This window comes from Lontra canadensis, unplaced genomic scaffold, assembly GCF_010015895.1.
Source record: "Lontra canadensis isolate GAN:19392208 unplaced genomic scaffold, GSC_riverotter_1.0 scaffold2, whole genome shotgun sequence".
Classification (NCBI taxonomy): domain Eukaryota; kingdom Metazoa; phylum Chordata; class Mammalia; order Carnivora; family Mustelidae; genus Lontra; species Lontra canadensis.
Genome location: NW_022630996.1, coordinates 11046424 through 11073699, shown reverse-complemented (window position 1 = coordinate 11073699; position 27276 = coordinate 11046424). Strand labels below are relative to the sequence as shown.

The window sequence follows — 27276 nt, the reverse complement described above, 5'->3', positions numbered from 1 at the left end:
AACCAAGATGAGGGCCACGGAGGGCAGGGAAAAACAGGCAGCACTTTCTAGAAGAAAGTGTCTTATAGAACTCCTCTCCAGACTTTTTGTTCTAATGAATATGAGTAAAGAAAAAAAAAAAAAGAATGATTGTGCTATTCAACAGCTTTTCAACCAAAATGATCAAAAGTCTTACCTGAGTGTATAATTATGAGTGGATATATACAGTGGAAGGACATAGACCCAGCGGCTTCTGAACTCTTTGGGCTGTTTAATAAAATGCAGTTGTGGACGACTTGTGCTACGTGCAGCCATACTCCAAGAGGGTTTATGTAGAACAAGCACTCTTAGGGAGGGCACATCTGAAACAGTTTCCTTCCCACCATTCTCTATATCCCAAGTCCAACTAAATGCCAAATTAAATCTAGATATTTCTTTTTTCTGAATCGACTTTTACTAAGGAAAAGGGAGAGCTGCATTCCCTGAAACAGATATTTTGGGCCAAAATTATTACTTCGGCCTTTTTTTCCTCCTCCTTTTTCAAAACAAAATGTCTATCATTCACTCTGACACCAGCATTTAAGAGCTGGAGACAAATGGAGTCTGAATATTCACGCCAATGTGGTACAAATGAGCTGTGATTTCAGGATGCTGGCTGTTTCTCTGACAGGAGAAAAGAGGGGTTGACTAGTTTAATATCTTTGGCTGAAAACACTTTCTTATAAAAGGATGGAGAAGGCCAACATTAATATTGAGTCCTGTTACTGAATGACCAGGAAGGCTCTATCATGGAATGGGACATCCTCCGTCTGGGGAAAGTGTGTTTATCACACCCAGATGACGCGGAGGGGGAGCGAATTCACACACACAGGCTGAGACTGAAGTAAAGACATCGTCTAAAAACATTTTCTCCACGTTCTTCAAAGAATTCCTTCCATAAGTATATTATACCCGTGATTGTGAATATGACTCCATCACAGACTTACGCAGTGTGTAAACATAAAGACATGTGTTGTAATGAGAGACTCTGGGAGTGTATCTGACTGCCTCCCTCAGAAGGCTGGCTAATGGTTTAGAAATAAAGATGCAGTTGTAAGTTGGGGTTTAAGGCGGAGGCTTGTGACCACCATTAGTACCATCTGTCCTTTCTCTTGTTCCTCAAACATACATATTCAATCACTCATTAATTTACTGTTTCCGGAGTATAGCGACCTGGACCCTCTCCATCTCAGGTGCTTTGTTAGGTCTTGGCTACATTAGCAATTCTACCATTCCTTCATTCTCTCCTATAAAACAGACTAATTTTTATTCAGTGCAATGGAAACTTTGGTGAATCCAATAATGCACTCAGTGACGTAAATTGTGATTTCCAATACTTTTGTTTTTCATTGGCCTCATCTTGGCAAAGAGTCATAATATTTTAAATTTCTCTGCCCTCTTGTCCACCTGTCATGCTTAATTATGTCGTTTATACACAAAACATAGCAGTGTGCTGGCTATATCTATAATCCTACTTTGCTGCAAATTGCTTTGAAGAATGATGCATAATTGTGCCCAGTTATTATTTGTTTCCTAAATTCTGGTTTTCAGGAAACGTTTTTTAAAAGGGGAACATAACTGTAGTTTCAAAGCCATCAAAAATTAAAAGCAAAGTAAGGAAACCGTGACATTTTTATGGAGTGCTCAGAAGACCCTAAGGTCTTTCAGCGGAGCTGAAATTGGAGGGCCCCTCCCTTGGACACATCTCCACCACAGCCCTTCTGCTAATTTCTTTTACATTTAATACTGTATTCTCTTTCTTAAAGAAGGCCTCCCAGACAATCTTCACATCTCACAAGCGTGGCTCTGCCCTGAGACTGACGCAAACAGATAAACTTAGATGACTGATCTTCACGTTTAAAACTAATTACGTTTTTTATTTTATTTTATTTTATTTTTAAAGATTTTATTTATTTATTTGACAGAGAGATCACAAGCAGGCAGAGAGGCAGGCAGAGAGAGAGGAGGAAGCAGGCTCCCTGCTGAGCAGAGAGCCCGATGCGGGGCTCGGTCCCAGGACTCCGAGATCATGACCTGAGCCGAAGGCAGCGGCTTAACCCACTGAGCCACCCAGGCGCCCCTAATTACGTTTTTTAAAAAGCAAAGAAATAGTCAAAGTATGAAGTACTGTATTTTATTTTTTAAGACCTTAGAATGAATTTAGCTTATTTTCTAAAGTAAATCCCACTTAAGTGAAATAATAAATCAGTTTGCCAAAACACAAATGAACATAAACAGGAGTTTCAGAGATGCCTGGATGGCTCAGTTGGTTGGGCATCTGGCTTTGGCTCAGGTCATGATCCCGGAGTTCTGGATTAAGTCCCTCATCGGGCTCCGTGTTCAGCAGGGAGCCTGCTTCTCCCTCTGCCTTCTCCCTGCTTGTGCTTGCTCTTTCTCTCTGTGTTAAATAAATAAAATCTTAAAAAAAAAAAAAAAACCCACACGCCCAGGAGATTCATTTTTACTTCACTAATAAACATCATAAATGGAGCTTACCCTAACATGGAGCAGGCCAAATCCTCTGGCCAGGAAACAGCACCTACTAAAGGACATTTGTACAGGAGCATAGATCCTTCCAGACAATCACACAGTCATTTCATCATCAAGGTTCTTGCCACAGTCTACCCTGTATGATCCACTTACAGGTCTTTGAGATGAGTGTGATTAGAAGCACAGACTCTGGGGCCAGGCTGCCTGGATATAAATACCAGCTCTATCATTTCCTAGCTCTGTGACCTTGGAGACAGGACTCACCCTCTCTGGGCCTTTTTATCTGTAAAATGGAGACAATACAGATTGTTAACAAAGATTTAGATGATATTTATAAAATTCTGAGAACTGTGCTTGGTACAGAGTAGGTGCCATTTAACCACAGGCTAAGTAAATAAACTTCTCCAGGTGGACTGTAAGCTTGTATGGGTTCTTTTGTGGGTTTACTCTTACATCCCGTCTCAGGGTGTAGCCGGGCACATGATCAGCCCTTAATGAATGGCCCTATAATCAGGGGTCACAAACTGGTAACCTGAGGCCATATATGCTTCTCTTGCTCAGCATGGGTTTTTTGTAGTTGTTTTTTTAAAATTTGAATTTGAATGCTCTTAGAAGTCATCCATTCTTCTCCAAGTGAAGGGCACATCAGGTAATGGGAGAGAGGAAGCAGAGACAAAGGCCCAGAGGCAGAAACAAAGGCTGTATTATTGCAGGGCAAAGGAGTGTGGCCTGGGCTGTGAGCTGTGTTTTCAAATTAAGGGTGGGGTCTGAAGAGGAGTCATGTGATGGGTGTAGGGAAGTAGTTTCACGGAAGGCCCCTGGGGGTTCCAGGGACCAGGATGGTGGTGTGTGGGAAGCAGATCATTCTTCCTCACCAGGCCCTTCAATAACCAAGTCATGTAAGCCTTCCCAGTCATCATCCCTCACCTGCTTATTCCCCAAACCAGGAATCCTACATGCCCAACAGCTTCCCAGACCCGCAGGCTGTCACTGAACGGAGACAGTAGTAAACCTTGGGTTGCTGCTGTTTCCAGTTAAAGGCATCTTTGATTGCTCCTCCTGCTAACAAAGAATATTCAAGTTCAAGTGAAATGGCCTCTCATTTCTGGGGTCAATTCAGCCTTTCTGCTATGTAACATCTGTTTTTGAAATTCGGCTGAGACCCTGACTTAAATCCATTTAACTTAAAAAGCAGCAAGAGAACATCTTGTTTTCATGAATGTCCAGGGGCTGTGTGTCAACAAATGAAAGGTCTGTTTGTGGTATTCAAAGGGGAAAAGCTGGTTGTGCGATGTTCTGCCACTGGGGTAAATTTATTATGGACTGTTCATTTCTTGGAATCATGAAAAAACAAAGTAGACCAGCTTTGTTTCAATCAGCAAATTTTGGCTTAATCGTGGGTGGGAAACGTGCTTTTCTTGTCAGGTCACTGAGCTGGATGGTTTCCAAAAAGATGCCCTCACGTGTGCCTCCTACTTAAGCCACATGAAGTTATCTTAAGTGGATTTTCTATGTCTATATAAATTTTGGCAGACAGCATCTGATAGATCATTATTTTTATATCACTTACACAGGACCTGAGGTGGGAAAGAAGGGGTGAGACTAGTTCACCATCCCTCAAACCTGACTAAGCTACTTTATTCCTCACGCACTTATTTAGGAGAGACAAACAGAGAAAAATCTGATTCATCAGCACCCAGAAGAGTGAGTGTCTGGCTCAAAACAGATGTCTATATATATGTATTTGTTTAATGAATATAAACTCTGGTCTAAGAACTCACGTTCTCTTTATGAATCCATGTCTGTGTGTGTATTAATATCATTCCTGTCTGAAAAAGCTGTTACTGCTGATGTCCTATTTCAGTCCAAAGAAAAGCATAGGTCACTCCCGTCACTCTTGGAGCCATGTGTTTTTCCCTTCTAACCCTTATTCCAATTTGTATTTTATTTATTTATTGCCTATCTCTACCATTAGACTGTAAGCCCAACAAGGGCAGTGTCGTCATGTTCACGGCTCATTTGCTACACCAAGCAAGGTGGCTAGTATGTGAATATTACTTCACAATATTTGTTGATTGTTTTTCCTGAGGTTTTCATTTTGATGATGGTTGTAGAGCCTTAACCACTCTTGACTCTGTATGAATTTAATCTCAGTAAAGACAACAGGGCTTATAATACAGTTGAATATGCAGAGACTTTTTGTGTGATGACACACACTCATTTGACTCTATTGAAAGTTATGGTGGGATGGGTTAGTCTAACCATCTCTGTTTTCTCAAGTTGAAGTTTTTGAGCCACATCTGCCATTATAGCTGGCCAAGATCAGTGTCATAGCACATGGCAATAGTTTCAGGGCTTTTTTCCTCTCAAACAGTTAACTCATTCCTGGTGGTATTCAATCTATGACTTCAGCCTTATTAGCAATAAATTCTGGCCCACTGAGCTACTTGGTAAAGGCAGTACAAGTATCTGTGGTCAGAAAGAAGGCATTTTTGGTGCCCAAAGGACATACAGTTTAATGTGCATATTTGTTTGTCTGGTGGTCATGTACGCCTTTCTTATGATCAAGCAAGCAGGAACACTTCAGCTTGAAGGGGGAACAAAGTAGAATCACTTGCTCCATTTTGCTTTGGCTGTCGGCATATACTGGGCTGAAATGGGAATGATTTGTGTGTTCCAGAGGATCTCGAGAGAAATGCTCCTTCATTTACAGGAGGTGCAATTCCACAACAGTTTCTTGCTTTGTGTACTTGAAAACATTCCCAAAGAAACAAAGTTGGATGCAGAAAAAATAATGAAAGAAAAGAAAAATAATACTCTGAATTCTGAACAATTCTGCTTTACTAGGTTGAGCTGTCTGCCAGCTGGCCACAGTGTTGACTACTTGTAATATATACTTTTGGTAGGCTGCATGTAGTTCTTGGAACTGTTTATATTAGACGGCAGAAACTTAATTATTCTAAAATTGGCAGGACTTGCTTTGGTTACTTAATACAAAATTGCTTAGTCATCTTTATACCTAGTGTGAACAGCATTGTTTGAGTGTGAAAAGCTGGGAAATGCACATGTGCTCCAAAGAGACTTTAGATCAGGTAGAAAAACAAGAAGGTATCATTTTTTGCAAGATGCTTAGCAGGTGGTTGCCACATGTTTTAATTGGACAAGCTAGGTGCCTGTTGAGTTGAAGTCCTTGATTACAAGTATTTCTCTGTTTTCCTTGTGGATTTTGTAAGAAGTAAAAACGTGCTGCTGCAGCTTCCCAGGCTACGTTCTTCTCCTGCATTTTGCAAAGTTCAGGTTTCCCAGCAAGAGGATGAGGAACACTAGAATCAGTTTTAAGAGCAGTTTTCTTTCTCTCTGAAACAAATAAGGATGTCCTTTCAAGCTGGTTGACACCCAGGTCCTCCCTTTGCCTCTTTTGGTTTGAATACCTACCTTACCACACTGGAACTACTGCCTTCCAAAGGCAGCACAGATTTATAGAGCTCCAGCAAGGAAGTAGGCAGGCAAAATGAGTCTCTTCCGAGTGGTTTAGAGTTTGAGGTGGCGCCGGAGGTCTCCAGGTTTTTCCAGGAATGCTTGTGGCAACCTCACACTCTTCCTGTGACCTGGGCTGGGACTTCTGAGAGAGATGGTGAGAAAAGATAAAAGTCCTATAGCCAATGGATAATGACACCAGGCTTGGGAGGGGTGGGTTCCCAAGCAAACATCCAGAACAGTGCCTTATGTTTCTAATTACTGAACATGGTTAGAGAGCAAAATCAGGCAACACTTTTTTTTTTTTTTTAGACTGATGGAAGCATTTAAATCGGCTCTGAATGTCAGTATTTTCTAATTATGATCGAGGAGTGGCAAGGAATCTCCAAAGACCTTGGCAATTTAGAGAGTTTCAGCCCAACCCTGATTCTCTTCTTTTTTTATTCATCGTATGTCTTCTTTGTCCTTCTTTCTCTTTCCATGTTCCAGAACTAGCCTATTCCCTCAGTCACAAATGCCTCATATCCCTCTCCTGAAGCCAGGATGTCTTTCTAAGACAAGATTCTTTTCCACCAAAGGAAACAACCACAGCTACAGATAGCAATATAAAATAGAGCTCCATAGTGAGCCACCATCCATCCCAAGGCAGTACTAAAAGCTGTCCTGGAGACACACACGGCCTTTTGAAAGGGCCTCAGCCAAGTTCCTCCATTTACCATTTAAGTACAATGAAAGAAATGCCCTGGAATCCATTCCAATTCAACAAGTCTTCAACCTTGCTGACTATAAGAAAAAATAGTCAGTTAAGGGACTCTTAGATCGACTCCTTAATACTACTTCAAAGGATCACAAAAATGAGCAATAACCTCAAGAAGATTACCATCTTTTAGGAAAGACAGATATGTACCTAGAAATTCAAATAAAAGTCGTAGATTAAGTGCTCCAATAGAAATCCGTAGGTATCCATACAAACTCGTGTCAGTGAGTAAGTGGTTCAGGGACCCTGTAGTCTTATGCTAGTCTTAAGCCTATACTGTGAGTCCTTTCTTACGTGAAGAAAAGTCCAGAACTCTCCAAACTCACAACTGGGCAAACTACCATCTACATGATTCATGTGAAAGGAAAGAGGAAGCAGTCTAGGCACTTTTCAAATTATTATTTAACTTCTGTGTAGATTTATGTATTATGTACAAGAGATATCATGGATAATTTCCCTTGGTTTGGTTTCAGAGCTTTTCCTCTAAGATTATAAACTCCTAGAAGATAGCCTCTAACTTGCTTCATAATTCTAGAACACAATAAATGCATTTGAGGATCATCATGAATAGAAGTTGAAAAATTCACTAGGGAATGGTTTGTCCCCAATTAATAATAGCATGTCCTTCATGTACAAACCTGTTACCACTGGCACATAACTCTGAATTGTCTCCGGCAATGTAACTGGATATATATCCTGCCATCTGAACTGTCTGACCTTGCTAATAATACCTTGTATCAACATGATAGCTGGCTAAGGCTCTGGATCTAGGTGGTGGTGGTGGTGGTTTTTTTTGGGGGGGGGGCAAGAGAGGGAGAGAATCTTAAGCAGGATCCATGCCCAGCACAGAACCTGACGTGGGGCTCAATCTCACGATCCTGAGATCATGACCTGATTCAAAATCAAGAGTCAGATGCTTAACTGACTGAGCTACCCAGGTGCCCTGGATCTAATTTTTGATCCCTAAATGTTAGTTGGAAAACCAGTCACAAAGAGCAGACTTCCGGGTTGCCGATATTTTTACAGCTGAGTAGACCAGAAAGGCCAAAGGGTTGTGCAAGTCAAATCACTATTGTGTAAAATATGGATAATCTTTGTACCATGTTTACCACTGGTAAAGACCTATGAGCGCTGATCTTGTGTTGCAAATAAACCACTCGTGGTGCCTTTTACACATTTAGAAGTGTGATCTTTCTTCAGACGGTGTCTCAGCTGCCTTTGCTTGTGCTGAGCACTTTACTTACTCGGTAGCAAGTGCTTAGCCACAGTGAGACTGTCTCACCCAATGACCCTCTGCAGGAGAACAGAGAGGTTACTCATGAAGGGATTGAAAGAGCACATCCAGGCTTCCAGAAGCTGTCCTGTACCACAGCCCACGTATTACTCCATCTCCTCTATGAGACTATCGGGTCTTTCAAGTCTGAGACCATGTCTTACACACCGTCTTATCTCTGAATTGCAGAACATTACTTCACACAGTGCAGTCATTTCATGCAGGGAGTTAGAAGGCCTTCCGGGGGAGCTCTCTAACAGAACTTTCTGTGGTGATGAAAATGCTCTCTGCGTTGTCTTATATGGTAACCACAGAGCACTTGAAATGGGGCTAGTGAAGCTGAGAAACGGAATTCTTTATTCTATTTACTTTTCATTATTTTTCATTTGAATTGTCTCACATGACTAGTGACTACCATATTGGACGGCACAGCCATAGAATCTTAAAAACTATCTTTCACTACAGCCCTACCTATTATTGGATAGTTCTGTTGGGGCAAGGACCCCACCCTTTTACATCAGAATTAGCTTCTGTTATCAGGCATATATTTAGAAAACACATTTACACATTTCTTCTGCCAAAGAGCATTTTTGGTTCTCACACAGACACAGACTGGTAGAGAAGTTCCATCTTTGCCTCAGCGTTCGCACCTATGCCTTTGACCTCTCTCTAGGAGCCAAGAGCAGAAGTGGCCCCATGCCTGTTCTAAATTGGTATTAACCTATGCCTTTCAGTGTAGTTTCCTTGAGTTTACCAAAGGAAAAGTATTTTAAACTCGGGGGGTGGTGGGGAAGGGCACAGAAGTAATTGTGTTCCACATTTTCACTTCTCCTCACTCTTCTCAGAATGGTGTAGAGATTATTCTAAATTCCAGCGGTGGTTTCCCACTGATTGGCTGTGGTTCAGGAGCTCTTGCCAAAGTTCTGTACATCTCGGTCTTCTTTCTTTAAATGGAGATGAATCTACTTTTCCTACCAGAGGGTCAAACAATGATTGCCCTAGAGATCAGAAGTGCTCCAAATAGAGCAGAAATGTTTATGCTAACATTTCAAGATGCGACCTGAAGTCCCTAAATGTGTTGTCTTCCCAAGTGCTGGAATCAGTGTACATAAACACCATTGCTTCATAAATCTTAAATGCCCAAACTGTCCAGTCTTAACTAAGGTGAAGAGAGGACACAAAGACATTGATTTTAGTCATGTTAAGTCTGTCAGTGTTTTGCAAATGGAGAAATACAAATAGAGAAAAAGTAATGATAAAAGACTGAGCAGGAATGGAGAGGAAAAAAAAAGAACAAACAGGCCATAACCTGGTAGCCTGCTCTTAGTGTGGCTTCATGTTCTGGTTTCCACTGACTGGAGAACAGAAACAACTTGAGAAGACCGAGCTCTTCAGGTTGATCCCCTTGATTCTTATTCTGTGTTGCTGGTCTTTACAAATGTGCCTTGGTGATTACATGTTTTTTTTTTTTTTTTTCTTAAGTAGCACAGATTTTTGGAACAAGATGGTGAAGGTTGAGCTAAAGTTAAGTCCAAACTGTATGTTACAATCCACGTGTTTATTTGGTTTTTGAGTCCCAAATGAACTATTCTGTTCAGAAAAGAGCAAAGCAGGTTGATAAATTGAATATTTTTAAAAAGGACAAAAGTTCATTTTCTACAGTCAAAAAGAAAATACTGCCAGATTTACTGTGTAACTACTGCAAATGTGGGTTTATATAACTTTTGAGATTCATATAAAGTCTTTTACCAAAGTCTTTAATTCACTTTGCAAACACTGATCAGTCAATAAAATATAGAGATGAATCAGCTTGAATTACGTTTTCCATACTCAGAATGGTAAAATCTAGAATAAAAATCTGGTGGTTCAAATTAGTGAAGAGATTTTTTAAGCAATGGTTATCTATATTCATAAGTGGCCTTAAGAATGAAAATATACAGAAAATATGATCTCAATAAAATATTTAAATACTAGTTAGAACAATCGAGTGGTGGCAAAGCAGTACATTTATTAATTACCAAAATAAATGGTAGATGTTCAAGGAGAGAAATAGTCACTTCTAAGCTAGAGTCCTCAGGAAAGCCAAAATGAAAAAGTGAAATCTAAGCCAGGAATTCATGACTAAATAGAATATGGACAATGAAATGGGGAGCCCATTCCAGATGGATGCGATGTGTGAATTGCAAGTGCGGAGAAGGAAAATTGACATGGTTGAGAAGCAATAAAATAGTTTTATCTAGGATGCTATCAGACAATGTGCTTGGAAAGAAAGTTAATGCTTCCTAAATTAGAAAATCAGAAGAGCATGTTCGTGGATATCATTTAGACCTGAAAAGGAGGAAACATGGACATATCATGTTTGATGCATCCATCTTTGCTGGATGGGAGAGCAGGCACGGAACCATAGTATTACATAGAGTAGGATGAAACCTTGGACCTTGTCTAGTCCAAGCACCTCATTTCACATTCCTAAGTCTGAGTCCAGATCGCTGTTTACCAAGGGTTTGCGGAGAAAGACGACCGACGGATTGAAGTGAGTGAAGACCATTGGAAGGGCAGAGGTGAGGAATCCTACAGGAGCTGTGACACCCAGGAATCACCCAGTACATGGTAGGATGGAGAGAAGCATCACTTAGCCCCAGTGAGCACCCAGGTGAAATTCACACAGAACTTTGAGGCAGAGAAAACATGGATCCTCCCCCAAAGCCCTGAATCTCGAGAATAAAAACCAGAAAACAGCTGATAGTTGTGATCCAAAATTGAAGATGGGTATGATAGACCTGGTAAAAGTTTAAAGAAACAAGAAAGTCTGAAATACAAGTTCTAGGAGGACAAGGACCTTTTCAGTCTTGTTCACTATTGTATCCCCAGGGCATGTGATAGAACTTGGGACCACAGTAGGTGCTCAGTAAACGCATATTGATGGTGTACGTGTGTGTGTTTTTGGTGGGACTTCCCTGAATGAGTTAGACTGTGAAATTTGCAGTGGGTAAATAATGGGGACTAGTCAGAAAGATCTGTATAATAAAGGTTATGAGTCTTGAAACATTAGGGTTCCTTGCAATAAAAGAAAAATTGTTACATTGGGGATGAAGTTATAGTGGTCAGAAGAGGAAGGTGTATAATAAGGAAAGTGCAGTGCAAGAGAAGAAACTCTGACATGACAAAAGTATGCAGTGATCCTGTCCAGAATCCGAGTGTCCTGGTTTATGAAGATTAAAAAGAAGTAACAAAAATAAATAAATAAATAAATAAATAAATAAATAAATAAAAAGAAGTAACAACAAAATAATAGAGGCTTAATCGATTATCTGCAAGGTTTAATTTAATTGAGATCTCTGAGACGTGATAATTCTGTTATTTAAACCAAACGGGTGTACAATTGAAGAGGCATGGGTAATTTTGAAAATCACTTCTTACCTAAGTTTATATGATCCAATGAATTAGACCAGAGGTCACTGACAATAGTCTTCTCAGAACTTTCCCAGGGCACTCGCATTTATTTCCTGAAAGGGGAAACAATTCCTAGAGGGAAATAATGGATTAGTCCAAGAATATTATAGTGGTTAAAAGCACACACTTTGAAATCTGTAAAACGGGGACTTTAATAGCTACTTTACAGGTTTATTATGTAGATAAAATAATTTAACTTATTTTTAAATGGCCCAGCAGAGCTGTCAAGCCACAAAAAAAACATAGAGGAAACTTAAATGCCTATTGCTAAGTGCAAAAAGCCAGTATGAACAGGCTATATACTATATGATTTCAACTATATGACATTCTGGGAAAGGCATAGTTATTACAGAAACAGTAAAAGGATCAGTGGTTGCCAAAGGTTGGGGCAGGGGAGGTAGGGAAGGGTGAAGAGATGGAGAACAGGGGCTGTTCAGTGCGGGGAAACTATTCTGATACTATGATGGTTGATACATGATACAACATCAGGTGTGGAACCTAATGTGATCTATGGATTTTAGTTAATAATAATGTGTCAGTATTGGTTCATCAGTTGTAACAAATGCACCACACAGCTACAAGGTGTGAATTAGGCTGTACTAGTGTTCTAGGGCTGCCGTAACACCGTACCACAAAAGGAGGGGCTTAGGACAGCACAAGCATTGTCTTCAAAGTTCTGGAAGTTAGACCTCCAAAATCAAGGTGTCAGCAGGGCTCCCTCTCACTAAGCTGTTCCATCTCTCTCTCTCAGCTCTGCCCTCTACCTTCTCCGGGCATTCTCCCTGTGTCTTTACATTGTCTTCTCTCTGTGTATGTCTGCTCCTGTGTCCAGATTTCCCTTCTCTATGAGAACACTAACAATATCAGATTAGGGCCCACTCATCTTAGCTTGACTTACATCTACAAAGGCACTCTTTCCAAATAAAGTCACGTTCGGAGGCCTTAGGTCTTCAATATATTTTTTAGGGGGGCGGGTTACACAATTCAGTATGAACATAAAAGAGACTGGGCAGGGGAGAGGAAAGGATGGGAACTCTGCACTTTCTGTTCATTTTGTCTTTAAACTTGAAACTATTCTGAGGAATGGTGTCCATTAATTAAAAAAAAAAAAGTAAGAAAAAAATAACCCAACACATTGTACATATTCAATAAACGTTAGAGACTTCTGGAGGCTGCATTAACTTATCCAGTGTCCCTGACACAATAGATTTTATTCTTGATGCATTTCAAGATGAGCAGTAACATTGCCCGAAGATCCCAAGGCCTTCCCCAACCCATTCGCTGTTCAGTTTGTGATGATTTGAAGATAGATAGGACTTAGCTTTCTCCCTGGCTTCTCCTCATAATAACTGAGTGGTAGATTAGAAAGCTGTCTGCTCACAATATTCTCCTGCCCTTAACTGGATTTTGTGGTGGCATTACCAGAAGAAAAGGGCTGCCTGTTAACTGATTTGGAACTGTAACACTGACTTATTTCTTAATTACAGCAGCATAGATTGTGCCCTGTCTTAAGAAAATGTAGTATTTGGGGGCGCCTGGGTGGCTCAGTGGGTTAAAGCCTCTGCCTTCGGCTCGGGTCATGATTCCAGGGTCCTGGGATCGGGCTCTCTGCTCAGCAGGCTCCCTGCTGAGCAGAGAGCCTGCTTCCCCCTCTCTCTCTGCCTGCCTCTCTGCCTACTTGTGATCTCTGTCAAATAAATAAATAAAATCTTAAAAAAAAAAAAAAGAAAATCTAGTATTTGGGAGCCCATATTGAAAAGACACAGGTATCCTAGGTAATGATTCATTAGCAGAAGTCATGTCGGAGTCTTTTCAATAGCATGACTACAGTCCTCCCTTACAATACAAAAATTTAGATTTTTCTCATAAAACTTTCAAGAACCCATCTGTCACATTCATGGGTATATACCTTCCCCAGCGTACACTTCTCTTCAGGCTAACCTGACCATTTGTGACCCTCTAGAGCGCCACAGTTTACAGAATCTCTTTGCCTTGACACTTCATCACCTCATTGGTTGAGAGTTTGTTTTCCAACCAGTGTTGCTGGAAGAGACTCAGCATTGACTGAGGGCCGGGGAGGAAATGAGAGATTAGGAGCTGGGGACGTGGAAGCTACTGTTCCCCAGTAAAGGGGGGAAAATCACTTAGAGTCTCCCCAGACATGGCTCGCCTTAATAGGACAGTGCTAGAGAAGTTCGAAGGAGCTCTGTGGGATAAGAGTGTGATGCTTAAGGAAGACCTTCAGCCCCAACCTGGTGGGAGAGCAACTGAGAACCATTTTCATAAGCATACACACCTTCCCTCCCCTGCACAACCTCATACACCCTAATGGAGGGTCCTACCTCCATTATGCACGTGTGCACTCTCCTCTCCCTCAGATGCTCTTGCCACATGTCCACAAATGTAACCCAGAAAGGTACATGTCTGCGTAGATGCATCCAACAGTGACCCCCTCCCCCACCCCTAGTGCCCCATGTACATGCTCCGCAGCTTTCACATGAATAAATGGACAGATAGACTTTGTCTATGGCTGGGAAAGAAAACAAAAAGTGCCCAAGTAAGTTCTAAAAGGTAAGGAGTAGGTGGAGACAGTGGGTAGCTAAAGAAGAAATTGAGTGGGGAGAGAGCCAGGGAGGGCGGGCAGCCAAAGGGACCACGTGCTCTTACTCAGTCTCCCCGCCCTGTGAGCACTCCGAGACATGGCCAGGCTCTGGCAACCGTGCGTGTTCCCAGCCTGCTTGGGGGTACTGACTTCGCTGCTGTTAGCACCTGCACACCCGTGTAGCCTGGGGAACTCAAGGCGTGGCTACTAACAAAGCAGCCCACAGGCCCACGGAGTTTGGGGGAGGAAGGAGCTGAGGGTTTTGAGGATGCTTTTCAAGCTACTTGGATAAATTAAGAAAAGTGAAATTGTTTACTTACAGACAGATCCCTTTCTCCCATTTCTGTTTGCGGTTGCTATAGTTATCAGCCAAGTGGTCCGTCTACAACAAAAGACTGCGCCGAAAAAGGGATGAGAAGAGTTTACTCTCTCCCTGCACCTAGCATTCAAGTCCCCGAAGTTCAGTCCCACTGCCCATAGGGCCCTTCTCTTCCTGCACTGCACTCAGAATAGGAGCCCACCTGGGGGTGGGGCCGGGGGCAGGTGGGGAGTCACACACCCCACCACCACCACAACCTCTCAAGGAATGCTCAAATCACTTGTTGTCCATTCTGATAACTATGGAGAGATTAAGCTGGAAAATGAAGAGATATTTATGGTTGATGAAATAGTAAAGGAAAATGGTTTCTTTTCTTCATAACCAGCAAAGTACTTAGAAAGTACTCTTGTTAAGAATAAGATAGAGAAACACCTTCAAATTTTAAAATTCCCAATAAACATCAAAATTCAAATTTCTTAAAGATTTATAAGCAGTATAAATAATACCCTGAGGGATAAGAAAGGGGGAAAAATGCAAACATTGTGTAGTTGTGTTTTTGTTGGCAGAGATTTTATTTTTGTTTTTGTGAGTTTTTTTCAGGGGAAAAATGCTTGAAAAATTGAAGAATCTGACACTTTATTTAGGATACTTTTTGAGCCTGGCTTCAAAATCCGAGTTTTGCTTTTTGCACCCCTCAAGCAAAAATCTCATTAGGTTATGGCTTTACGTGTTCCACAGCTCCTTATTTTCCTACGCAGGGCAAATGGCTCGTCTCATGTGCACAGAAAGGGCTGGAAAATATTTTTTGTGATCTGAGTGCAGCGGAGAGTCTAGGATTCCAGAGGAAGTGGAGGCCTCCCGCTCCACACAGGAAACAATCTTCAAGCAGGCCTTAAATGCCAGATTCCAGGCCGAGTTTAACTAACCACTGACAGCTCTGTAAACAAAGCAAGGACAAAAAGAGCCCGCTTCCCCTTTTCTGGTAGTCATTTTGGGTTTGGGGGCTGCAGGGGAATTCTGGAATCCTTGGCTTCATGGCACAGGAGCGCAAGGGAAGCGAGCCTCTCAGTTGAAGAGCTGGAAAGGGAAGATCTTTCTGGGATTAAAACCATCACGGAGGAGGTAGGAGAGGATAAAACGGTTGGGTCACAAAGAGCCGGGACTTTGGAGCTCTGAAAACAGCTTGATCATCTGCAACTGCTTTTAAAAATGCTGCTGACTTACGTTTATTCATGGTATTATTACTGTGGTCTTTTTTTTTTTTTATCATTCTGATATTAATATTCTTTCAGAATATGCAAATTATGCCTGGATACTTCTATTATTTTATTACTATTTTCATTCTTCTCCTTTTCCTTTTCTCTTAGTACCTACATATTCCTTTTTGCGCCACTTTTCTTTTTTTCACTCTTTTTCTCTTTTCCTCTTTCTTTGTTCACTTTTTCATAACATTTGTCTGTGGCTCAGAAAGTTACAAAGAACAAAATCATTCAGTAGCTCTTAAGTGTTCTTACCAGGATTTCAAATCTTCAAAGTCTCTCTGTCTCCTGAGGTTTTTACTTGTTGATTTTTAACTGTAATCCTGGGATCTTTACTTATTTGTCTCTAATAAGTAAGTTTCATGAGTGAGACTGAATTTAGCACATGAAGGACTTAGCTCGGGAGCCAGAAATTGGTCACTAGCCACCTTGCCAGCCTTCTTAGGTGTTTTTCTTCAGAGTAAAGAAGAAGAGAGAGGGTGAAGAAATGGCAGGGGGCCAAAGCTGAAAGTGATTCATGGGAAACACTTTGATTCATCTGTGATATTGACCTACCTCCTCCCTGTTAGGTCCAGATTCTCCCGTCTCCATAGACCTGAAGCCACACCATGGATGATTTTGAACGTCGCAGAGAACTCAGGAGGCAAAAGCGGGAAGAGATGCGTCTGGAAGCAGAAAGGTAAGGATCTAAGTTGGACAGTATTTGTATTCTGTTACTAATAGTGCTGGTTTCAGGCTCCAAAGATCATCACTCTGAAGGGCCAAATATATTGCACACTAAACTGTTTGCCAAAGTAGTTATGGAAAATTTTCCTGTTATGACTCTAAATGCTGTGTAAAAAAAAGAAAACCAACATCAAGGAAAAGAGAGATTCTAGAGGAAGCAAATAGTAGCATTAAGTCAAAGCCTACACTGGAATTTTTGAATAACAAAGGCAATATGTGGATAAAAGTTTTAAAAGCAGTTATAATGTTGAAATGACAGGAAAAATGACAAATGCTGACTATTGAAACCAACTAGGAAATGGGAGTCTTTGGTCTAAAAATATAAAGGCTATAAGACCCAGATGGATCTTGTGACAAATTTTTATTCTTATTAGAAAAGTAACCAAATCCAGTAATCCACATATTAAAGGTTAATAGTTAATGGAGATTCTGAGTCTAGTTGAAAGCTATTGTGTTGTTTGAGGCCTCTGTTGTGGTGACTTCAAGGACAGGTTGGGGCAGTAAAGCAATGACATACGAGGTATGGGGCATAAATGCATCTTGTAAAATTTAGGCCTCAGGGCAAAGGACATATAATGTGGCTTAAGTCAGACAGAGTAGGCATTCTTGGGTGTACCTGGCCAGAGGGAAGTATTTTATTTCAGGGAGAAACCACATGTAAATGGAGATTCTCTCCAGGCATTTGGAGGTAGAAATGTTCTATCTTTGTTCAGAAAGGGAAAGAAATGATTATTAGAGGATAAGTTTGGAAACACCCAGTGTGGGATGGCAAGTGGATGGTAGTGATAATGTCAAAAAAGCAAGCGTAGGGAGAGTGAGAGGTCATAAAGACGTAACAGAAGCCATCAGAGGAGACAAAAGTGTCAAGGAGATGGGGAGAACTAAGGAGAGCATCCATGCTGAGTGGCCATCACCATCTTACATGCAGTTCCGAGCCCAGGGGGACATACCTCTTACTCTCCCCAGTGATGTGTTACATGGCCTTGATCCAACTGAAAGTCAATGGAATACCTTGACCCAACAAATATTTATTAAGCACCAACCAAATTTCCATGTCTGTGCTAGGGACAGGGGAAGCAGTGATGAGATACACATACGTGTGCTTCTGCTTGTATGTCCCTCATGGCTTTCTAGGAAACCAACATATAGCAAGATCAAAAAACAGACGAGGCCAGAGTCTGGGGCTAGAGGGACTCAGGAATGAGGACAGGAAATTGGGCATCAGGCTAGGTCAGTATCTTCAGCATCTTTGCTTTCTAGGTGAGCAGGGAGATGGGAAATCGATATGCAAGGAGCGCTAATACCAAATTGCTGTGATTTCAAATACTCTAATTACAGCGAACAAACTCAGTTTCCTTAGAACCAGAATTTTGCCTAAGAATTTTCCACACATCTACATGGTTCATGCCTTCCAGTTTTTTGTTTTGTGTACAAAGACCTATCTTCCTTTAAAGTCAGTCATTAAAGGAATGTACTCAGTGAAGCTTAGTTAGGTACCCTTAATAATCTAAAGTAAATTTATACAAATTTATCCTAATTGGGGTATTATGTTCCATCTGATTCCTTTTCTTAATTTTTTTTCCCAAAGGAGGTATTTAAGTACTTCCTTACACTTGTACTGTTTACCTTTTCATGTTTCAAGATGAACCTTCTAGGTCTGTTATTTTGTGATGTGTTCAATAAGTCCATGTTCACTCTTTAGGATTTTATAAAATCTGATTGTTTATGGGAAAGTGAAGGTCAGGTTTTATGGTCCAACCAACTTTGATGGTAAAGTTCAGGGTGTGTACAGGAAACAGATGGCCAGAGCCAGAAATCAGGGACCATCCAAATTCATGGTTTTGATCTGAAGATAAAGGACATAGAAGGCCCTGGGCAAATCCCTCTTCCTTTATCTTTAGACCTGGCTTCCTCATCTGTAGCAGGAGTCGGTTTTTCTCTAGGGGATTGGTGGTCATTTTCACATTCCTTTTGCTTTTGGTATTGTCTAACTTTTTTTTTTTTAAACGAATGGTCATATATTACTTTATTTAAAACAATAAGGCATTTTCCATTTTGGAAAATGTGACCCTATGGCCTTACACATAATTCCCCAGGGCCAGACTGGAGAAGACCTAAATGGCCTTTGGATTTAGGGAACTAAAAGAAAGGACTCAACCCAGACCAGGAGTGCTGGTGGTATAAATTAGCAAAAATAGAGTGGCCTCAAGGCTCAGAGCTGCAGATTCATTCATTCACACTTTCCATAAATTTCTGGTGGGCATCTACTCTGTTCTAAACCCTATTTTGGGCACTGAGGGTAAACCAGCAGAATGACAGAATTGGGAAAAGTATGCTTCATGCTTTTCAACCTGTCAAAACCAAGTGATGATCAAGACACTACATATTATATCCTCAAGTATAATTTATACCCCGATACTCCTTGAAAAGTATTAAAGATGGCTTGTACCCTTTGTATGCTATACCCCTGCAGACAGTGTGGGGAAAGGGACACCACAGAGAAGAGAAAGTCTATTGACTTCCACTGCCTGCACACAAAGACTCTCCAGATAAAAATACCCTGTTATTTCAAGTAGTTGTTATTAGGCTTGACGAGCAGGTGCAGTTCAGCTTTGCAGTGATAAATAATTGAAAACTTGTACTTTTACCAGATGTTATAACCACAAATTAAAACAACCCAGATTCTTACACATTTCATTCTTCAGAATAAATTTAAAAGATTATTTAAAAAGCTAACCGTACATTTTTTGCCTTGCTGGCTCTCGAGGGTTTGGGACCAGAATGCTGTCACTGCATCATGCTGCCCCGGGACCGTCGTACACCCACCTCGCTCTTCTGGTTCTCGTCTGGTCTCTTTGAAATCATGTGGCTTTCCATAGCCGGACTATGAGCCTAGTTCATCAAACACATCCTTCCCTTCTTTGTCCTGCCCTTAGCCTGCGCATCCTTTTGTTACTCAGCTTATCCTTGTCCTACATTTGGCTATCATTCTTGAGTCTTTAAGATGAGGACTTTAGATTTGGTAGAAGGAAGCACTTCATTTCATCATAAAAAAAAAAAAATTATTGACTTTTTATAAAGCGCAAGATATTACACTGAATCACAGGGATAAGTGGTCCCAGTCCAAGCAGTGTCCCAATAGTCACAAAGCTCATATCCTTGGTGGATTAGTAACTTCAGAGCAATCTTGAGCAAAAAGGGGCAAAAACATTTCAAAAGACAAAATATATTGAACAAGGAATCAGTGAAAATTCTGAGTGCATTGTTTCTAAGTAAAAGATACTATTTGTACACACCTCAAATTAAACTGTATTTTTAAAGAATAATAGTTTTGCTCTTTATTATTTTTCATCTATATCATGAGATAAAAAAAATTAATGGGTTTATTCTGCTTCCCTTCCTATATCTATCTTTTATTTCAGTCCCTCTCTGCTTTTGTCTCTGTGTTTCTCAGTGCGTCTTAAATGTGTTTTTCGCTGGCCTGTGTGCATCTTCACTAACCCTTGACTTGTGTGTTTCCATTTCTTCTCCCATCTGCGTACCTAATCCATCTTACCCTGGATGATTTATGCAGGTGCTTTTGTATCATCAGGGCATACATACATTTCAAGGGGGAAAATGGAGGGGAAGAGGAAATATTTTCGAAGGGGTCAAATTCAGCTCTTTTCCTGCTCAAGTAGAAAGTAGAAGTAGAAAAAAATGCTGGGCCTTTCATATGTATCGGCAAAGATGGACTGATTACAGCACCAGCAGTAGGTATGTCTGAGTAGAACATATATGTCCTATATAAATGAAGACACACAAGAAGGCATTAGCAGTGGGAGACAGTAGAGCTTAGCAGTTGGGGGTGTGCCTGCACTTTCAAATCCCAGGTCTGCCGCTTAATTAGCTACATGAGCTTAAAAATTATTCAGTATTTCTGACTTTGTTTTCTCCTCTATTAAATGGGGGACATAATATTCACCTTATAGTGCAGGAAAACAAATAGGTAATACATGGAGGTATTAACACAGTACTAATCATCTAGTATTTATTACCTAACCACTTCCTGAATGATCATTTTTGTCTATTGAGTGTTATTCAATAAGCATCTCTATTAATTATTACTATAGTTATCTAATTTGATTCTCAAAACACACAAAGAATTAAAGATACTATTTTACATTTACCATAAAACAGAACAAAATAAAAAATAAGCAGCTTTTCTTTCTGTACTCCTCAGAGGCTCCAAGAACCTTAGGCAAGATGAAGAGCAAGAATTTGCTACTTAGTGATGAATTTCGAGTGGAGGTGATGGGTATCAGGGCTTGAGGAGGGACTGCTAGATGGTGATGTCTCAGCCAGAAAAGTCGACACCAATTCAGGTGGAGTTCCTCTTTTACATGTGGCCAAAAGGGTTTTGAGCTTGGGTTTGTCTGCTGAGAAACCGGCAGTGATGTTTTCTCCGTGAGGTCTTCAGTCGGTCCCACTTTTCCCAGTGCTGGGCTTGTTCACACAACAAGCAGCTCTCCCACTTTTCAAGACGTGAGCTCATTACATTCCCAGCTCATGCCGTCCACATCCAACATCGAGTTTCTCTTTTTGATCAGAAGAAAGGCCCCTATTGTAGAGTGGTGTTATCAGATTCAGAGGCTCAAAGACATAAATAAAGAGAATGGAAACACTCTTGCTGTTGTCATCATTCATACATTTTTATGAGCCTCTGAAATACACTGATGATTAGACATTTTGAAAGTAAATATTTTTACTATAGTAGAAAAACAAACAATTTTTTTAAATCCATTGAGTCTAAGTAGTTCCCTCCCAGGACTTGGTCACTAAAAGGTTTTTACCTGATTTAATAGTGTAGCCAATCAATGGTTATACGACACACAAACACAAAAATGCTTTTATTTACAATGCTTAGCATTGAGGTCTTAAAATTTTAAATCAGAATCTTTCAAATGCAATTTTTTGTTATTCTGTAATCAGAAAATTATTTCTCCTTAGGAAATGAAATAAAACATTCCTTTGGAACTGTCTAAATTATTAGAGCATCTAAATTTGTTCAAAACTATCCTTCACCTCTCAGAAAATCAGTCACTCCAAGGGGCAAAACAAGTGTTAGGACTTGTATCTACATTTCTGCTTTGAGTTAAAAGTTTTTTTCAAGTAATTTTTTGAAAGAGATTTTAAATTATTTCTGTGAAGTTTTTATATTTATTTAATATTATTTAGGGTCAGCCCGACTTGAACGTGGGGGCACGGACAAAATGAGATGGATAATCTTCACCTGAGAGATCTTTGCTTATTTGTTTGTGTCCAGCCACATAAAGAAACAAAATATATATACATATTCATACCCTCCCTCTCGTGTTCTCTCTCACTCTAAATAGACATTACTTATTCTCTGTCAATTTATAATTGGTCAGATTATAAATGGTGAAGATGGCATACTTGAACCAGCTTCCACTAACCTAGTAAATTCCTCTGCCACTAAAGTATCCCACTTTAAGGTGGCGTGGAGCATCAAGGCTCTACCCAACATGGCAGCCATTCAGTGGAACTTGAAAATCTAGATTCTTTTAAAAAATGTTTTTCTCAGCCTGGGGTACCTGGGTGGCTCAGTGGGTTAAAGCCTCTGCCTTCAGCTCAGGTCATGATCTCAGGGTCCTGGGATCGAGTCCTGCATTGGGCTCTCTGCCCAACAGGGAGCCTGCTTCCCCCTCTCTCTCTGCCTGCCTCTCTGCCTACTTGTGATCTCGGTCTGTCAAATAAATAAATAAAATCTTTTTAAAAAAATGTTTTAACATATTTTTATTCAAGAGTAATTAACATACAGTGCTCTTAGTTTCAGGTGTACAAAGAAAATCTAGATTCTTGAGTACCTCATATGCTGACTTATAACTTCCTTCTTGGGAAAATTGTGGTACATCTATATATATATGAGTCAGTACGCTTGACATTTAAATTAGTGTATTTTTCTTATAGGCTGTGTGTGTGACACAATTTATCAGTCTTCAGTCACCTGAGGAAAGTCAGAATGATGTGTTTTTTAAGCATATGGGTGACAAAGTCTGACAGACCTGAGTTCAAATCCTGACTTTGACAACTACTAGTTGGGTGGCCTTGTGATGAATTACTTAAACATACTTTGCTTCTATTTCTTTATGTATAAAAATGGGGATAATTATTCTGCCTCATAGTCACTGTGAAGATTAGACTAGTTAACCTGTGTAGAGAAACTAACACAAAGCCTGGTGCATACTATATGCTCAATATATGTTACATGTTATTATTAAAACCATATTAATGTTTTAGTGTATCTTTGGCACAAAATATTTTGCTGAATTTGAATTTTTATTCATGTCAGTTCATTCATTATGATATGCCGCATCCTTACTGCAAAGCTTCTCTCCTGTGCTGCTCTCAGTACTTGCTAAGATGTTTCTGTTGAGGCTGGGAAAGAGTTAACTCTTTTTGGGGTGCTTGGGTGGCCCAGTTGTTAGGTGTCTGCCTTTGGCTCGGGTCATGGTTCCAGGGTCCTGGGGTTGAGCCCCGCATAGGGCTTCCTGCTCAGCAAACCTGCTTCTCCCTCTCCCTTCCTGGGCTGCTCCCCCTGCTGTGCTTTGTCTTTCTCTCTCTCTGTCAAATAAATAAAATCTAAAAAAAAAAAAAAAAGAATTTAGTCTTTGGTTCCATCTAAGTCTACTGCACAAATGTAATTGCTATATGAGATTTAAAAATCACAGACTAGCCATGTGGTTAATTTTCTAATTCATTAATGATATGATTTTTTATTTAAAACAGTAAGTGTGTAAAAACTCAGAATTTTACCTAAAGAGTTCAGTTTGGCAAAAATAGTTCTCAAATGGAAAAGAGTATCAGCCAAATTTCTCATCCAGTGTTATAAAGAAGTAACTGTCTTTGCTCATTATCAACCAAGTGGCAGCTTAAGCGGAACACTCTATTTACCTTACAAAATTTGATTGTCACAACAACCATATGCCTTGTTTAGTCTGTTCAGGCTGAATACCATAGATTGGGTGTGGCTTATAAACAACAGGAACATCTCTGGAGGCTGGGCAGGCCAAGATCAAGGCGCCAGAAAGATCAGGATCTATGAGGTTCTGCTTCCTGGTTCCTAGACAGCTGCCTTCTTGCTGTGTCCTCACATGGTCGGATGGGCAGGGCTGTTCTCTGGGGTCGCTTTTATACAGGGCACCTATTCCTTTCATGAGGATGCCATCCCCGTGCTTTAATCACCACCACCCCCCCCCCCGCCAATCCTCAGCTCTAAGTACCTTCACACTGGAGGCTAGGTGTCAACATAGGAATGCAGGGGAAGGCAACAAACATTTACCCTAGAGCAGACCCGGATATTACTGTCCCTATTTTATGGTTGAGGCATCTGTAGAGCTGAAAGTTTAAGTAACGTGTCCAACTATGTAAAGCTAGGGAGTGTAGTGCGGTTCTGCCTGCCCCAAATCTCAAAGCCTTTCTACTGTAACAGATAGATCAATGGAATTTTTCATGTTTCAGTTTTAACTGGTTGTCTTGACTGAAGGTCCATCCTCTCTACAATGCCAGAGTAACTCCCTAAGATGGGGAAAAATCATTCAAAGCAACAAACTATAAATGAGGCTTTGGGGCCTAATTGAACTGTTCTTTATGCTTATTCAGGTGACTTGCTTGTATCTGTAGACACAGTGATTGTTTTATTTGCCCTCTAAAACTCTTCTGTATTATTCCCATTTCACAGAAAAATAGAAACAGAGAAGATCAAGTTTTCCCCCTCAAGCCAAAGAAGGCTGTTGGCATCGCTGCTCTTGGCTTTTCTTTGGATTTTTCCCAATAAGACTATAGTCACCTTTAGGATAGGGACTTAGTCACATCATCACTCATAAAAACTTACGGCTGTCACTGACCTTACAGATAATCTTCTGCAATGGAAAGTGACTTTTTCATTTTTGGACCACACACTACTCTGAGTCTCTGATGAAAGCTGTAGACCCTCCTCCAAGAAGAATGCACACGCGTACCCACAAAACTTGGCACTTACTTCCAGTGGCATCATGGACCTCCACCCACAGACCTGCTGGGGGCCCGTGAAACACTGGGCCAAGAATCCCTGACCCAATGAATTGTAAAAGCTTCATTTTATGGAACTTGAGTATAGGGATGCTGACTTTCTCAAGATCATCCAACTAAGCTGAGGCAGAGCCTTCTTTTACGTTATTCATCTCCCTGAATGAATGGAACTGTCTGGAACAAGTGCTCTGGCTATCAATTAGGACATTTGAGCATACTTCTGGGAAAGTATATATGCTGGAAAGTATTGCACGTAGAGTGGGTTTCTTTAATTTGAAAACAATTTATGAACAATATCTATTTTTTTAAAGATTTTATTTATATATTTGAGAGAGAGAAACAGTAAGAGAAGGAATAAAGCAGGGGGAGCAGGAGAGGGAGAACCAGGATTTCTGCTGAGCAGGGAGCCCGATGCGGGGATCGATCCAGGGACCCTGGGATCATGATCTGAGCCGAAGGCAGGCGCTTAATGACTGAGCCACCCAGGCACCCCTATGGATAATATTTCTAAATAAAAGGAGATTAGGTCAGATTACTTCATGGGGAGATAAATGAAAAGAAAAGAAAGATAAGTGGATAGGCAGAATGAAAACAATTCATTGTTAGGAACTGGAAATCCAACTTTGCCAAGTCAAGAAGAAAAAAAAAAAAACCCTGTTGATTTTGCAAATAGAACTTTATCTGCCATCAATTTTGAGATTCTCCTATTTGGCATATAGGATCTTGGCAAGATTTCTTTAAACAAAGCTTAATTATGATACTAAGTTATTATGTAGGATTTCTTCATCCTTACCAGTTTCATTTAGCTATTCAAACCCCTCAAAGGATTTTTCTCATGAAATATGTAAAAGATAAGAGCGAATTTGATTCCTTAAAGAGGATTTTGTGTTTCATTATTATTACTACCATTTTTTTGAGAGGATGGGGCACATTGAAGGGAGACACAGACCTGATGCTTTCCAGAAAACAGGATCGCTCAGATTTGGGTTTGAATCCTCGCAGGGTTACCAGAGACAACCCTTCGCCTCTCTCATCGCATTTTCTCATGAGGAAAATGGCCATCATAACAGCCTTATAAGGTTTCACGTAGATTTTAAAGCACTAGGTGGATAGATGACAGATAGATAGAGGGTAGGTAGGTAGAAAGAAACAAATAATATATATTAATATTTGACTAGTGCTCAGTAAATGTGACCTGTGTTTGCTGGTAGAGGACATGGTAAGGAAGGAGCTATCAGGAAGGAGCTATCAGGAAAGCCCTCTCCAGGTCGTATCCCCAAGAATCAATGAATATGTGCTTAGTTATCATATTAGACAGTTTGGTCTAGTCTCCACTATGCTTCAAATCTGTTTTAGCAGCCTGCCTTGAAAGTGATGGCAGAATTATGGATATGAAGTCTCTATGCTGAAAAGAAAATCAACCTCCTTATTTCTAACAGTCTTTTTTCATTTTCCCTACTGGTTTTAAATCAAGATAAAAATACAGGATAGTTTGGTACCTAATGTAGCAAGGTCTTTATCTTAAAAAATTATATATCTAATATATGTATCATGTATTTTAAATGTATTTTAATCATGTATTTTAAATAGTTTTTAATCATGTATTTTAAATAGTTTTCTTTTGCCTTGTGGAATTATCACTTTATTTTTCATATTACATAACTATGGTTTCAGTAACCAAAACCCTCTCAACCATATATATAAATACTGTACTAATAATAGAAAGAAAGTATGTACCCATTTTTCACAAAATAATTTTTAATCATTTTATTCTAAATTTGTGATTTTATTCATTTTAATTATGAGAAGCTGATACATGCAAAATAATATAATGTATACAGAAGTGGTAAATCATTATAATGCATGTTATAAACTTATCACTGAGCTTCACATCTAGAACATTTCCAATGCCACTGACACTTTCTACTGACCCCTCTCTAATCCCATCCCTTTGCTTCTTCATCAATGGAATTAATTAGTAGCCTGAATAATTTGTTTGTTTGTTTTAGCATAGGCTCCGTACTGGGTGTGGAGCCCAACATAGGGCTTGAACTCATGGCCCTGAGATCAAGACCTGAACTGAGATCAAGAGTTGGGTGCTTAACCGACTGAACCACCCAGGTGCCCCATAATTCATTTATTTTTAAATAAAATTCTAAATAAGAAAATACGAATTAGGTGATAGTTTTTCCAGGACCTTGTGATCAGAGCATTCCAAAGATCCTCTCCAGACTCAGTTGAAGGTGTTAATGAGAGACCACAGTTCCATGAGAGTGCAACAAGTTTGTCTTTCCGAACATACAGGATCAAAGGGGTCCCTCTGCCGTGTAAGACTGGAAACTTTGGAGAACTTTTACAGACCAAGAGTTCTCTACAAAAAAGAATTTTCATCAAAATCGAATAAAAATGTAATGAAGCCTGTCAAATATGTATGTTCAATCTATCTATTCTGCCCATTGATTTTCTCACTGACCAGCCAGATACAAGAGATCTGCCTTTGTAGCCTTCATCTGGCTGGGTGGGAATGGCAGACAGGAATGATTTGATTCCAGACTATTCCAAGTTCTTAGTCAAGGGAAATCTATCTCAATCGCTTTGAAGTCTTCTAGGGAAGTTCTTGACCTTTTTTTTTTTTAAATTTTAAGATTTTATTTATTTATTTATTTATTGGAGAGGGAGAGAAGAGAGAAAGAGAGAGCATGGGAAGGGGGAGGGTCAGAGGGAGAAGCAGACTTCCTGGCAAGCAGGAACCCCAATGTGGGATTTGATCCCAGGACTCCAGGATCATGACCTGGGCTGAAGGCAGTCACTTAACCAACTGAGCCACCCAGG

The 27276-nt window shown here is 40.2% G+C and overlaps 1 protein-coding gene across 3 annotated transcripts in view; it reads left to right on the top strand.

The window, feature by feature from the left end:
* The window catches only part of CALD1 (caldesmon 1), a 183085-nt gene that overhangs the window by 67592 nt on the left and 88217 nt on the right, over positions 1-27276 (top strand). For 2 of the 3 annotated variants that reach the window (XM_032868890.1, XM_032868918.1), the window contains exon 3: positions 16218-16327. In XM_032868890.1, coding sequence (XP_032724781.1) covers positions 16257-16327 — 71 coding nt within the window. In that variant the 5' untranslated portion in view covers positions 16218-16256. Of the gene's footprint in view, positions 1-15363; positions 15512-16217; positions 16328-27276 lie in introns of those variants that run through there. The other variant, XM_032868899.1, reaches the window with a different exon arrangement.